This window comes from Thunnus thynnus, chromosome 10 (genome assembly GCF_963924715.1).
Source record: "Thunnus thynnus chromosome 10, fThuThy2.1, whole genome shotgun sequence".
Classification (NCBI taxonomy): Eukaryota; Metazoa; Chordata; class Actinopteri; order Scombriformes; family Scombridae; genus Thunnus; species Thunnus thynnus.
Window position 1 is genome coordinate 19553161 of NC_089526.1, and position 14769 is coordinate 19567929.

Consider the following 14769-nt stretch of genomic DNA (forward strand, 5'->3'; position numbering starts at 1 on the left):
GATTTTTATTTGAATAATAAATTAATTGATTATGATGATATTGTTATTGCAGTACTTTCTCATTATTATTTTCAATTATCAGTACTAGTTTGCCTCACTGAAGCATGAAATTTTTGCTTGATCTTGTATTGTAATTTCACCTTATTGGTCTGTATAGTAATTTTGACAAAGTAAATCACCTAGAAATTTTATTTTCTGTGGTGCACTGAGAACCTACAGTATATGCCAGTGATGTACATTGCTACACGTGCCATGTTGCAACACCATAGACACTGATTAATCAGAATTTTGAGCACATTTTAATTGACAAAGCAGGTATTTTACAACTTATAGTTTATTTTATTTTTACCTCAGTATTCCATACAGCTTTGATGCAATTTCACTTTTCATCATCTTTTTCCATTATCAGTACCAGTTTGCCTCCCTAAAGCAAGAATTTTTTTCTCGGTCTTGTATTGTAATTTGACTTTATTGGTCTCTATAGTAATTTTCACAAAGTCAATCGCCCTGAAATTTCTGTTCTATCTTACACAGGTTCTGCCCTCTACTGGACTCTATGGGTGTTGTGGATATTTTGAGTGATGGTCAGCACCTCAGTGGAGAAAAGCAGACACGAGCCTTTGATGTCTTAAAGCTGAAAATGTTTATTGAAGCACTTGGCCAAGTGGAGAACTGAAAGATTGAACATCAAAGTCATCTGCAACTTGGATGCTATCTCTTTCCGTTCTGCCCCCTGAAAGTCTGACCCTTAGTCTTTAGCCTAAGCAGATCAGCCTACGATATGAAAAATGAGTCTAATTGGTTCACTAGTTTCTAAAAAAGGAACTGCATTTTACCTGTGTCAGTTCCGGTCACGTTGCATTGAACATCAGGTCACTGTCAGCACATTCTGGTTTGAATGTCTGATTGTGTCAATAGAATCTACGCATTCACCTATCTGTGTTGTCTAGGAAGGCCCTCTCCGACCTTGGTAACCATGGCAATGCTGATTTACCCTTTATCAGAGAGGTTTCTGCTTTCTGCAAAACATCACAGACAGCTAGAGTCTCAAGGAGAGGAGAGAATGTCTCTTTCCTGCATAAGATTTACAGTGTGACCTCAAGGCCCAGGCTTGACTCAATGTAATCCAATTTGTAACCCCTAAATATGGACAATTCCCTAACAATGGGTAATACTCCTCTCCAATCACATGCATGCGATTGCTCACTGAAATTTGTATGTACGTAGCCGGCCAATTTGTATGTACGTAGCCGGCCAATCAGGACGCACCTATAATAAGCAGCGTCTCGCTGCTGCTTCACTATCCTCTTTTCTTCAGCGACAGCGAATTAGCTCACTGATCTCTCTTCTCCAGGGATGGAGTTGCCAGTACCTGCTTGTTCCTGGCTGTCATGACCCAGTCTCATTGCTGCTGCCGATGGACAGGACCACACAGAGAGCGGCATGATGCAGCCACCGCCCTGCGTATTCCACTTCCCTCAGATCTATGCCAGAAGCGGTGGGTACATTTCTGACGATGTGACATCTCACTCCGCTGCAATGAGAGTGAGCCGGAGCTCGAGGTAGGTCTCCACAGCGAAGATGAAATCACTGCTCCATCTGGCCTTCTCATCTCGGCCCTCTGCCGGATGAGTGGGTGCTGCACCCCGAGGTGGTGAAGCAGATTTGGAACCGGTTCCGGAGAGTAGAGGTGGACCTGTTCACCAGTTGAAACAACACCCACTGCCCGCTCTGGTTCTCCCTGACACCGCACAATGATCCACCCTTGGGGGTGGATGCATTTGCACATGCGCCATTGCCAAGAAGGCAGCTTTACGCCTTTCCTCCTCTTTGTCTCATTCCCCCACTGCTGGAGAGAGTGAGACAAGAGTGGTTGTCAGTCATCCTGCTAGCCCCAGACTGCCGTTCGGTGCTGTGGTATGCAGAGATGACTCAGATGTTGGCGGCCCAGCCCTGGTCCATTCCCCAGGTGTGGGGGACTTTGTCCCAGGAGGTGGGCTTGATAGACACGCTGCCTAGGTTAGGCCAACCAACCTCTCCAGGGTTGGACCCCCTACTGCTCTTCTAGGCGGCTGGGATCATAAAGTAGTAGGCGAGCCGCAGCGACATAAAGTAATATGTAACATATATCAAGATGTTGATTAAAACAGTCAACACCAGAGCACTAACACTGCAAGTGTGAAGTGCTACAAAGGGTGATATAAATAGTATAAAAGGGTCTAATAAGGTTATATTGTAGTACTATACTGTATCTACAGTACATATGCATTATGTAGCTCATCTATCATTGAAGACAATGTATGGTTTTACAAAATCTTGCAACATTTTTTTAATCACAATGCATGAACAGCCAAACTTTATGCAAAAGGGTTTATGGGCTTTAAAAGGGAGAAATGCATGCTGCTTATGTCCCCGCCTCGATGAGTGTGTTTACATAACACATCTGTCCACATATTAGGCTATCTTAATCTGTCAGGGTTTGATCAGGGTTACTTCTGCTGCACACGCATCCTCTCCTGACTGGAGAGCTTTGAGAAAGGTACTGTACCTTTGTTATTCTCAGAGTTTCATTTTTGTAGCGTGATATGAATCCATAAGGAAGAAATAAGATGATAAAAGCATCAGATTTTGGATAGTCAAAGTATAAGGTAATGGTAATGTTATTATTTATTTAACCAGTTTTGTTAAGTAAGGATGACTGATGCTCTTTTGCAGTAACACACTGTTACTGTACCTTTGTTATTCTCAGAGCTTCATAATTGTAGCGTGATATGAATCCACAAGGCTGATACTGTTTGGCAGTAATACACTGTTAAGAGTTTGGTGGAATAATAGAGGTATAATAACAAGGACAGACTGAGTCAATAAATGGACGGAAAACTGACAAGGTTCAGATTCAGTGGAAACAATCACAGGCAGGCAGAGAACCGTTGATAAGAATGGTCTTAAAGTCAAATATTTTGATTTCTAGATGGCATTGCAAATTTTTCCATGAGATTACTGCACTAACAGCAAAGGCAGTCTTTTTTCTAAATTAGGTCTGGTTTGGTGCTCATGGAGCATCAAACAATCACAGGAGCTGATTAAGTATGGTCCACAGTGCCACAACAGCAGAAATAAGATATAAAATGGAGCTTTACCAACAAGGTCTTTGTAGAAATAAGTACTAGTGGTTATTATGTCTCTATGACAGGGAAGCCCAACCAACTTTATTATGTAGTATGCAGTGATGAGTGTTGTAATTATCACTAGAGATGAACCTGTGGTCCCCAGAGGCAGCAGCATGTGGATATATGACATCCCCAAAATCCATAAATGAGAAAAAAAAACCCAGTCCTCTTTTACTACCCAAAGCGAAGCTGCTGTTTCTGTACAAGTCAAGCTTCAGTCACAGTTTATCAACAAGGTACATGAAATTGAATTGAAAATATATCATCAAGTCAGATACCAAGATATTTGTATTCTGTGACACTCTCAATATTAAACCCAGAGTGGAGTATGTACTGTATATTAAGGTAATTACTGTATGTCTTTGAATCTGGAGAAAAGGATTCATTTTGTTTTTGCTAGTAGTGTTTGTGGGAATGTTTTCTAATATGCTTAAATTTGTTTTGAAACTCGAGTAACATGCTAAAAAGTGTTTTGTAATTTCTAAATAAGTCTGATAAACAGTAAAAAACAGGATGCTGATAAAAGGAACATTTCCCAACATAGACCTGTTAAATACTAGTAGTACTATACTATAGATACAAATGCACTGAAAGATCTTTTGCAGCAACACCCTGTTAAGAGTTTAGTAGAATAATAAAACAAGGACGGACGGAGTCAATAAAGTGGACAGGAAATAGAAAAGGAAAAAAAACCTTTAATAAGAATGGTGTTAAAGTTACACAGAGGTTAAGTGTTTTGGCTTTTAGGTGACATTGAAGATTATTACATGAGACCAATGCACCAACAGGAAAGGCAGTTTTTAATCAGGTCTAATTTGGGGCTCATGGAGCATCAGACAATCACTGGAGCTGATTAAGTATGGGCTAGAGCACTACAAATGGCAGAAATGAGAAAATGGCAGTTTACCAACAAGGGCAATCTCATTTACATAAGTAGTGAGCAGAACAGGCCCCAAAAGTGATGCCTGCGGCACACCCTTGGTAACAGGCGGGAATAGAGATTTGGGTGTGTCTGCCTTAATAAGAATACTAGTGAAATAACATAAAAATTGGTACGCTGTTGTTACGACCCGGCCTAGGGGAAAAACTGGCACAACATGAAAGGTGTGAGACTCCCCTCTTCCCAACTCCCAAGAACCACCAGCCACAAGGAATTTGCAGCCCTTTAAGGTTTTTATTCAGAACGTCTTAAGCTTCAGGGTGGGCTAACAGCAAAATAACCAACAGAAGTAACTAAAACTGAGGAACCTAAACTTACCCACTCAAACAAAAGAAGAACAAAAAGACAAGTCACTAACCTAACTCCTAACCTAACAAAAACAGGAGGAAAGTAGCATTAAACAAAATTGCTACCCACCCCTATGAAACCTGGGCTGGTATTTCACATGAGGAAAAACTACATACAACATCAGAACATGTTGGTTGGAAGTGGAGAGAGATGACACCCTCAGATGCTGGAAGGAGCTGGCCTTAAAACTGCAAGACTGGAGGCTGGAACCAATCAGCTCTCTGGAACAACCCACAAACACACACAGTCACAATCATTTAATTAGCCCCTGCACACCTGCATACCAACACACACACACACACACCTCAGCAGGGACCCTAGAGACAGATAGAGAGTGAGATCCACAACACAAGCACACAGTTAAAGCACATACAAATTACACAGAAGAAAAGTGCTCAAATGACCTCTGGGACATAACACTGTTTGTATGTGGATTTTCACTGCAGATTATTGATTATGTTCAACTAAGTTGAGACTTGGAAGGAAAGTTAAGAAACATTACTCACCTTTTCTCCAAACACTTTTTTGGTTAACAAGAAAATAGGAATTATGAAATAATAATAATGAAAATAATGAAGTAAACATTTGGACTGTCAACAGAGGAACTTGCTACGACTTTGCATAGTTCAAGTCAAATCTTAATGAAAAGCATCTTCATAGGCTATTTTTGAGAGCTAAATGCATTTTTAATTGTGTGTTGAAATATATATAGATAGATACATACAGGGTGAAATTACATTTGTTCTTCCTTTTACCATTGCAGATCTCAAGACAATAACAGAGATGACTGCTACACTTTCCAATCACACCAATACAACAGGTGTTAGTGAAGAAATTGGCTCTTCTAATGACAACTATGATAATCTGACAAGGTCTCTCAACATCATGTCTGTCGTTATCTACTCCCTGGAAGTAGATAGTGGGAGTGTTCGGAAATGGAGTGGTTATCTGGGTGACTTGATTCAAGATGAAGAAAACAGTGAACACAGTTTAGATCCTCAACCTTGCTGTGGCTGACTTCCTCTTCACAGCTTTCCTTCCTTTTAGTGCGACGTACACGGCTCTGGGTTTCCACTGGCCTTTCAGCAATTTCATGTACAAACTGAACAACACAGTAAGTTTCTGAACATGTTTGCCAGTGACTACATTCTGGTAGTGATCAGCGTGGACAGATATGTGTCTGTGGTGTGGCCAGTCTGGGCCCAGAACTACCGAAGTGTACCCGAGGCGTCCTGTGTGAGTCTGGATGTTTGGGTACTGGGTCTGATTCTCAGCCTTCCATACTTCATCATTGGGGACACTGGGCCATCATATGATGATGAAACAATCATCAATTGCTACAATAACTTTGGCTTTTCTGATGACTGCAAAACACCGTCTGTGAATCAGTTACCACTTCTTAATTTTAAGGCCATGACCATCACTCGCTTCCTCCTGGGTTTTGTTGTCCCCTTCACTGTCATTGTCTCCTGTTATGCTGCGATAATCCATCGTCTCAGGAGGAACCGTACCCTGGCCAGCCACTCAAGTCGCCCCTTTAAGGTCATCGTTGCCATTATCACTCCTTTTTTCCTATGCGGGGCTCCCTATTACATCATGACTCTAATCGAGTTATGGTATTACATTGATAATATGTCAAGTGGAGTATTAGAACTTGTCGTCAATATTGGGGTCCCTTTAGCCACCAGCCTGGCCTATCTTAACAGTTGCCTGAATCCACTGCTGTATGTCTTCATGGGCCAAGATTTCAAGGATAAAGTTCACAAATTCATCCTGAATGTATTTGAGACTGCTTTCGGGGAGGAGGTTTCCCGTTTGCACACTGACACAAAGTCAGTGGACACCAGTCAGAGCCTTGACATGTCAATTCTAAATACTCAAGTATAAGGTTGTGGCATGAATAAACAAATACTGAAACTGCACATTAGAAAATAATTCTGACACAAATGTAAATGTATATACATCACCAGTCAGAAGTTTGGACACACTTTCCCAATGGGAAAGTATGTCCAAACTTTTGACTGGTACTGTATCAAATTCCTTTTTTATTTCTTTTGTTGTCTTTATAAAAGGACTTAGATTCCCAAATTGAAATGTTGGAACCTGTTGAAGTTTGATTAATTTGAGTTTTACGATTAGATAACTGAATAGGTCAAGCAAAGAGTAAGTTGATCTTAACTGCACTTACAGTATTAACAATCTGATTGAAGGGACTGATGGTAATATTGTACAATAAGGTAGCAGCTTCATAGTTAACTTGGGTTAGGTGTCCATTATTCCTTAACCTCAAGACAATATAAAATCACAGAAAAATGGAATGGGCCATTTATTTTATGTATGACTGTGGATATGAATATTGTGACATGTACCATGAACCATGAATGATTGTTATTGCAGTACTTGCTCATCATTATTGTCATCAAAATATTATTTTTGACTTGGCTTGTGCCTGGAATCTCTTTCTCTAGTATTGTACACTGATACATATGGTGAATACAAATATTATAACCCACACAACTCATTTGCAACACCTCATGATAGTTTCAAAAAAATAAACCCCAAGTGTTTGTGTTAGTGACAGGGCCAAGGTTAAAGAGGAAATCATGATTGTGGTTTATCTTTCACCTTTAGATCTGGGGCACTGTGCTCAAGCTTTCTTCCCTTTTTCACCCCATAATAATTTACTGTAACTACTAAGCTGCCAATCATAAGATATACTTTTTGTTGGTGATCGTCCCTTTCATTTTATTAGAATTTATTATTAGTTAGACTTTCTTCATAATATAAATTGACCAGCAGAGGGAACTGTTTTACATCTCAGGTGCTTCTTAGATCAAGGACATAGATGTAGATAAAGGACAGCAAACATCAGACTTTTGAAGTGTTTTCCAGTCATCATCAGTCATTTGTGATTATGTATAAATATGTTGAGTAGCTCTATTACTCTATTACTCTAATAAGCTCAGTTGGATATCGTTCATGATGAATTTGTTCATTTTCTTTACAAAATAGTTTGGACATCAAAGTAAATTTATAATAACTTATTTTAGAATGAATTTCAATTTTTTACACTCTTCTCATGGAGTAAAAAAAACAAGATCCTTTAACAATATAATTGAAATAGTTTACACAAAGTATATTTGTAACCCTCTGTAACTGCATATCAGCTTTATGTTGTGTTTGAATTAAAAAGAGAAGTCAACTAGAACTGTGAGTGGATTGTGGAAACATTTTTGCCTTTACTGTATAGTGTTTTACTGTATGTATGTGGTGGATTCATTCAACGTATTTGACTGATAATAAAGTGCTGCCATTTCGTGCATGCTCAAAACTTCCATGACTGTCACCAGAGGAGTTGTGAAATTTCTGACGTAGTCTTATTGAAAGAGGAATAGAAATATTTGCCAATCTAGACCTATGCAATACCTTCAATACAATATTAGTTCTAAAACTATGTTAGAAAAGATATATCCTTACTTCAGATCAGTTTTGCTTGCAGGGATACAGAGACACCACAGTTTGTGTCCAGCTTCAAGTGGACATTGGCATGAATGGAGTTGTCTTCTATTTTATAAAACTCTCTGGCAAGATGTAATTTACATCCAGATGTTGATTCAAACAGTCAACACCAGAACACCACTGAAAACATGAGAGGTGCTGCAAAGGGTGTAATGTAATATGAATAGTATAAAGGGTACAGTTAGGGTATAATGTAGTACTATAGTGTATCCACGTAGTTCATCTATCAATAAAGACACTTTTTGGTTTTCAAAAAAATTTTTATCAATCACAATGAATCAAGTTTCTTTTATTACCACATGATTAGACTGGTGGAATTAATCTCAGTACAGATGAAATAGCTGTAACAATACATCACATACAACACTACTGCAAACATAAAGGACATAAGTGCAAAAGAAGAAACATACAGTAGCCTACATAGCTCCACATACCATACAATACAATTAGACCAACTTTTGTGTATTCATCAACTGTATGGCTTTGAGGAAGAAGCTCCGATTAAGGCGTTCTGTCCTGTCTCCTTGTGATCTGTACCTTCTGCCAGAAGGGAGATACTGAAACAGATGGTGAGCTGGGTGGAGAGGGTAATCCGTGATCTTGATAGCTCGTGAGATGGTATGCTGTGCGTATATGGAGTGCAGTGTGTAGAGTTACAACCTATCACTTATCTTTGATGCTCTGGTGATGATTCTATCAATTTTCTTTATGTGCTTAGATGTGTTTCCGTACTAGACAGTAATCGATAGTGACAGGATGCTCTGGATTATGGCTGTGTAAAAATTGGACCATTAGACCTTTCCTGACCATACTGATTAATCAGGATTTTGACTGTATTGTAATTGACATAGCAGTTGTTTTACAACTCATAGTTGTTGGGTTTTTTTTTTTTTTTTCATTTTTACCTCAGTATTCCATGCGTATAGTACAACTTTGATGCAATTTCACTTTTCATCAACTTCTTTACAAAGTTTTCAGCTGCCTTGACATCTACCTAGTTTTAAGTACAATAAAATGAATGTAAAACCTGAGGCGGCAGATATAAAATGCAAATACTCCTCAAAAGGAAATGAAAAACAAACAGTCAAGACAAAAGAGGGTGGGGGGGTGGCCACATGTGTTTTGAAATTTCTGAGGAAATCTGATTGAAAGAGCAATCGGTACATTTGCCAAACGATGCCTGTGCAATACTCTCAGTACTAATATTAAATCTAAAAACATGTTAGAAAAAATGTAATCCTGCTTCAGATCTGTTTTTGTTTGCAGGGACAGATTTACAGAGGCACACAGTTTGTGTCCAGCTTCAAGTGGATAGCGGAAAGACGGGAGTTGCCTTCCATTTTATAAAACTCTTTGGCAAACCTAAATTATTGTCAGATGCTGCTCGGACTTTCTTGCGCCATAATGTAATATGTAACTTACATCCAGATGTTGATTAAAATGGTAAATGATAAAACACAAGAGCACCAACACAGTAAAAGTGTGAGGTGCTAAAAAGGGTTTAATGTAATATAAATAGTATAAAAGGGTATAGTAAGGTTATAATGTAGTACTATACTGTATCTACAGCACATATACATTATGTAGCTCATCTATGAATGAAGACAATGTATGGTTTTAGAACATGTGACAAAAATTATTTTAATCACAATTCATGAACAGCAAAAGTTTAGGCAAAAGGGTTTATGGGCTTCTAAAGAGAGAATTGCATGCTGCTTGTGTCCCCGCCTTGATAAGTGCGATGACATAACACATTTGTCCACACATTAGGTTATATTAACCTGTCAAGGTTTGATCCGGGTTATTTCTGCTGCAGACACATCCTCACCTAACTGGAGAGCTTTGAGAGAGGTACTGTACCTTTGTTATTCTCAGAATTTCATATTTGTAGCGTGATATGAATCCACATGGTAGAAATAAGACAGTAAAAACATCAGATTTTGGATGGACAAGGTATAAGAATGGTAATGTTATTAATCATTTCATCTATTTTGTTCAACAAGGTTGGCTGATGCTCTTTTGCAGTAATGCACTGTTAAGAGTTTGGTAGAATAATAGAGGTATAATAACAAGGACAGACTGAGTCAATAAATGGACAGAAAACTGACAAGGTTCAGATTTAGTGGAAACAATCACAGGCAGGCAGAGAACCATTAATAAGAATGGTCTTAAAGTTACAGAGAGGTAAAATGTTTTTAGATGGCATTGCACATTTTTCCACAAGATCGTTGCACTAACAGCAAAGGCAGTTTTCACCAGATCAGGTCTGGTTCGGGGCTCATGGAGCATCAAACAGTCACTGAAGCTGGTTAAGTATGGTCCACAGCACCACAACAGCAGAAATGAGATATAAAATGGAGTTTTGCCTACGAGGACTGAGTAGAAATAAGTACTAGTGGTTATTATGTCTCTATGATAGGGAAGCCCAACCAACTTTATCATGTAGTATGCAGTGATGAGTGTTGCAATTATCACTAGAGATGAACCTGTGGTCCCCAGAGGCAGTGGTATGTGGATATATGACATCCCCAAAATCCATAAATGAGAAAAAAAACCCAGTCCTCCTTTACTACCCAAAGGGAAGCTGTTGTCTCTGTACAAGTCAAGCTTCAGTCACAGTTTATCAACAAGGTACATGATATTGAATTGAAATATATCATCAAGTCAGATGCCAAGATATTTGTATTCTGTGACACTCTCCATATTAAACCCAGTGTGGAGTATGTATTGTATATTATGGTCATTGCTGTATGTCTTATTTTGTTTTTGCCAGTAGTGTTTGTGGGAGTGTTTTCTACATGATTAAATTTGTTTCATAACTCATGACTAACATGCCAAAATATGTTTCGTAATTTCAGAAGAAATCTGATAAAGAGTAAAAAACAGGAAGATGACAAAAGGAACATTTCCCAACATAGTGAAATACTAGTAGTACTATACTGCAGATACAAATGCACTGAAAGATCTTTTGCAGCAACGCCCTGTTAAGAGTTTAGTAGAAGAATAAAACAAGGATGGACAGAGTCAATAAAGTGGACAGGAAATAGAAAAGGTTCAGGTTCAGTGGAAGCAATCACCAGCAGACAGAGAACCTTTAATAAGAATGGTGTTAAAGTTACACAGAGTGTTTTGGCTTTTAGTTGACATTGCAGATTATTACATGAGACCAATGCACTAACAGCAAAGGCAGTTTTTTTATCAGGTCTGGTTTGGGGCTCATGGAGCATCAGACAATCACTGGAGCTTATTAGCACTACAGAGCACTACAAATGGCAGGAATGAGAAAATGGCACTTTACCAACAAGGGCAATCTAATTTACATAAATAGTGAGCAGGACAGGCCCCAAAAGAGATGCCTGCGGCACACCCTTGGAAGCAGGCAGGAATAGAGGTTTGGTCGTTCCTGCCTTAATGAAAATACTAACAAAATAAAATAAAAATTGGTATGCTGTTTGTATGTATGTTTCTATTCAGTAAGTTCTATTAGATCCTCCAGAATATCCTCTATACATGATTGTACTATACCATTTTGTTGCACTGCATTTGGACAGTCAGCTTTCTCTGTGAAAGCCACAATTCAGTGGAATGTCCTACCTGATGATTTGAAGAGCTGCAGTTCAGTGCTCAGCTCTGTGGCCACTGAGTCTGGATTTGATCTCATGGTCTTCTCAAATAATCTTGCCTTTGGTTTGACATGCTTACATTGTTGATTTCTGGTTGACATTGTGGGTGTATGCGATGTGCTATTGTGTGTAGCTTTGTATTTTGTATTTTGTATAATGTGTCCTGTGAGTTTTTTGCTTTGTACTGTTTGTTATTGTGCTGTTATATGTTTTAATTATAAGGGACTGCAGATGAAAATTTGCTTGAAGCTAAATCTGGTATAGTGCATCACTTATGTTAACAACTGCACACTGTCCCGATAAATAAATGCAATACGATGTGGATTTTCTCTGCACTTTCTCTGACACTTTGTTGGTTAACAAGAAAATGGGTATAAATAAATAATAACATGATCAAAAATAATAAAATAATAATAATAATAATAAAATAATAAAAAAATAATAATAAAATAATAATAATAAAAACAATAAAGTAACCATTTGGACTGTCGACAGAGGAACTTCATACAACTTTGCATAGTTCAAGTCAAGTCTTTGTGAAAAGCATCTTCATAGGCTATTTTTGAGAGCTAAATGCATTTTCAATTGTGTGTTGAAATATATATAGATAGATACATACAGGGGGAGATTACATTTGTTCTTCCTTTTACCATTGCAGATCTCAAGACAATAACGGAGATGACTGCTACACCTTCCTATCACATCAGTACAACAGGTGTTAGTGAAGAAAATGGCTCTTCTACTGACAACTATGCTGATCTGAGAAGGTCTCTCAACATCATGTCTGTCGTTATCTACTCCCTGGATTTCGTTCTGGGTGTGCTCGGAAATGGAGTGGTTATCTGGGTGACTGGGTTCAAGATGAAGAAAACAGTGAACACAGTTTGGATCCTCAACCTTGCTGTGGCTGACTTCCTCTTCACAGCTTTCCTTCCTTTTAGTGCGACGTACACAGCTCTGGGTTTCCACTGGCCTTTCGGCAATTTCATGTGCAAACTGGACAACACAGTAAGATTTCTGAACATGTTTGCCAGTGTCTACATTCTGGTGGTGATCAGTGTGGACAGATATGTGTCTGTAGTGTGGCCAGTCTGGGCCCAGAACAACCGAAATGTACGCAAGGCGTCCTGTGTGAGTCTGGGTGTTTGGGTATTGGGTCTGATACTCAGCTCTCCATGCTTCATCTTCAGGGACCTTTGGCTATCATCTGACAATGAAACAATCAGATGCTACGACAACTATGCCTTTTCTGATGACTACGATACACCATCTGTGATACAGTTACGACTGCTTCGTTTTAAGGCCATGACCATCACTCGCTTCCTCCTGGGTTTTGTTGTTCCCTTCACTGTCATTGTCTCCTGTTATGCTGTGATAATCCATCGTCTCAGGAGGAACCGTACCAGGGCCAGCCACTCAAGTCGCCCTTTTAAGATCATCGCTGCTGTTATCACAGCTTTTTTCCTGTGCTGGGCTCCCTTTTACATCATGACTCTAATTGAGTTATGGCATCACATTGATAATAGGTCAAGTGAAGTATTAAAACTTGTCATCACTATTGGGGTCCCTTTAGCCACCAGCCTGGCCTATCTTAACAGTTGCCTGAATCCACTGCTGTATGTCTTCATGGGCCGAGATTTCAAGGATAAAGTTCGCAAATCCATCCTGAATGTATTTGAGACTGCTTTCCGGGAGGAGTTTTCCCGATTGCACACTGACACAAAGTCAGTGGACACCAGTCAGAGCCTTGACATGTCAATTCTAAATACTCAAGTATAAGGTTGTGGCATGAATAAACAAATACTGAAACTGCACATTAGAAAATAATTTAGACACAAATGTAAATGTATATACATCACCAGTCAAAAGTTTGGACACACTTTCCCATTGGGAAAGTGTGTCCAAACTTTTGACTGGTACTGTATCAAATTCCTTTTTTATTTCTTTTGTTGTCTTTATAAAAGGACTTAGATTCCCAAATTGAAATGTTGGAACCTGTTGAAGTTTGATTAATTTGAGTTGTATGATTAGATAACTGATTAGGTCAAACACAGTATACTAGATCTTAACTGCACTTACAGTATTAACAATCTGATTGAAGGGACTGATGGTAATATTGTACAATAAGGTAGCAGCTTCATAGTTAACTTGGGTTAGGTGTCCATTATTTCTTAACCTCAAGACAATATAAAATCACAGAAAAATGGAATGGCCCATTTATTTTATGTATGACTGTGGATATGAATATTGTGACATGTACCATGAACCATGAATGATTGTTATTGCAATACTTGCTCATCATTGTTTTTACATTGTCAAAATATTATTTTTGACATGGCTTGTGCCTGAAATCTCTTTCTCTGGTATTGTACACTGATATATATGGTGGATACAGATATTATAACCAATGCCACTCATCTGATGCAACACCTCATGACGATTTCAAAAAAATAAACCCCAAGTGTTGGTGGTAGTGATAGGGCCAAGGTTAAAGAGGAAATCATGGTTGTGGTTTATCGTTCACCTTTAGATCTGGGGCACTGTGCTCAAGCTTTCTTCCCTTTTTCACCTCATAATAATTTACTGTAACTACTGAGCTGTCAATCATAAGATATACTTTTTGTTGGTGATCATCTCTTCCATTTTATGTTAGACTTTCTTCATAATACAAATTGAAGGGTAGAGGGAACTTTTTTTTACATTTCAGGTGCTTCTTAGATCAAGGACATAGATGTAGATAAAGGACAGCAAACTTCTGAAGTGTATTCCAGTCATCATCAGTCATTTGTGATTATGTATTAATATGTTGAGTAGCTCTTTTGTCTCAAAGTTAGTTATTATCAGTAGCTTTTATATCATGTGCTATTACTCTGATAAGCTCAGTTGGATAATGTTCATGATGAATTTGTTTACATTTTATTTGTAAAATAGTTTGGACATCAAAGTAAATTTATGATAACTTATTTTAAAATGAATTTTATTTTTTGCACTCTTCTCATGGAGAAAAAAACAAGATCCTTTAACAATATAATTTTAATGGTTTATGCAAAGTATATTTGTAACCCTCTGTCACTGCATATCAGTCTATGTTGTGTTTGAATTAAAAAGAGAAGTCAGCTACAACTCTGAGTGGATTGTGGAAACATTTTTGCCTAGGCCAAACTGTAGA

At 38.4% G+C, this 14769-nt stretch overlaps 1 protein-coding gene and 1 pseudogene across 1 annotated transcript; both read left to right on the forward strand.

The window, feature by feature from the left end:
* Window positions 1-2449: 2449 nt before the first annotated feature.
* LOC137191640 (chemerin-like receptor 1) lies at window positions 2450-7738 on the forward strand (annotated as a pseudogene).
* Window positions 7739-9573: 1835 nt separating this feature from the next.
* LOC137191641 (chemerin-like receptor 1) lies at window positions 9574-14467 on the forward strand. The gene is made up of 2 exons (XM_067601926.1): window positions 9574-9828; window positions 12259-14467. Exon 2 carries the CDS (start codon window positions 12279-12281, stop codon window positions 13377-13379), a length of 1101 nt encoding a protein of 366 aa, XP_067458027.1. The 5' UTR covers window positions 9574-9828; window positions 12259-12278; the 3' UTR covers window positions 13380-14467.
* Window positions 14468-14769: the final 302 nt, after the last annotated feature.

What these genes read in the sequence shown, in the direction of transcription:
- LOC137191641 (XM_067601926.1), top strand. Translation starts at nt 12,279, where the DNA reads ATGACTGCTACACCTTCCTATCACATCAGTACAACAGGTGTTAGTGAA.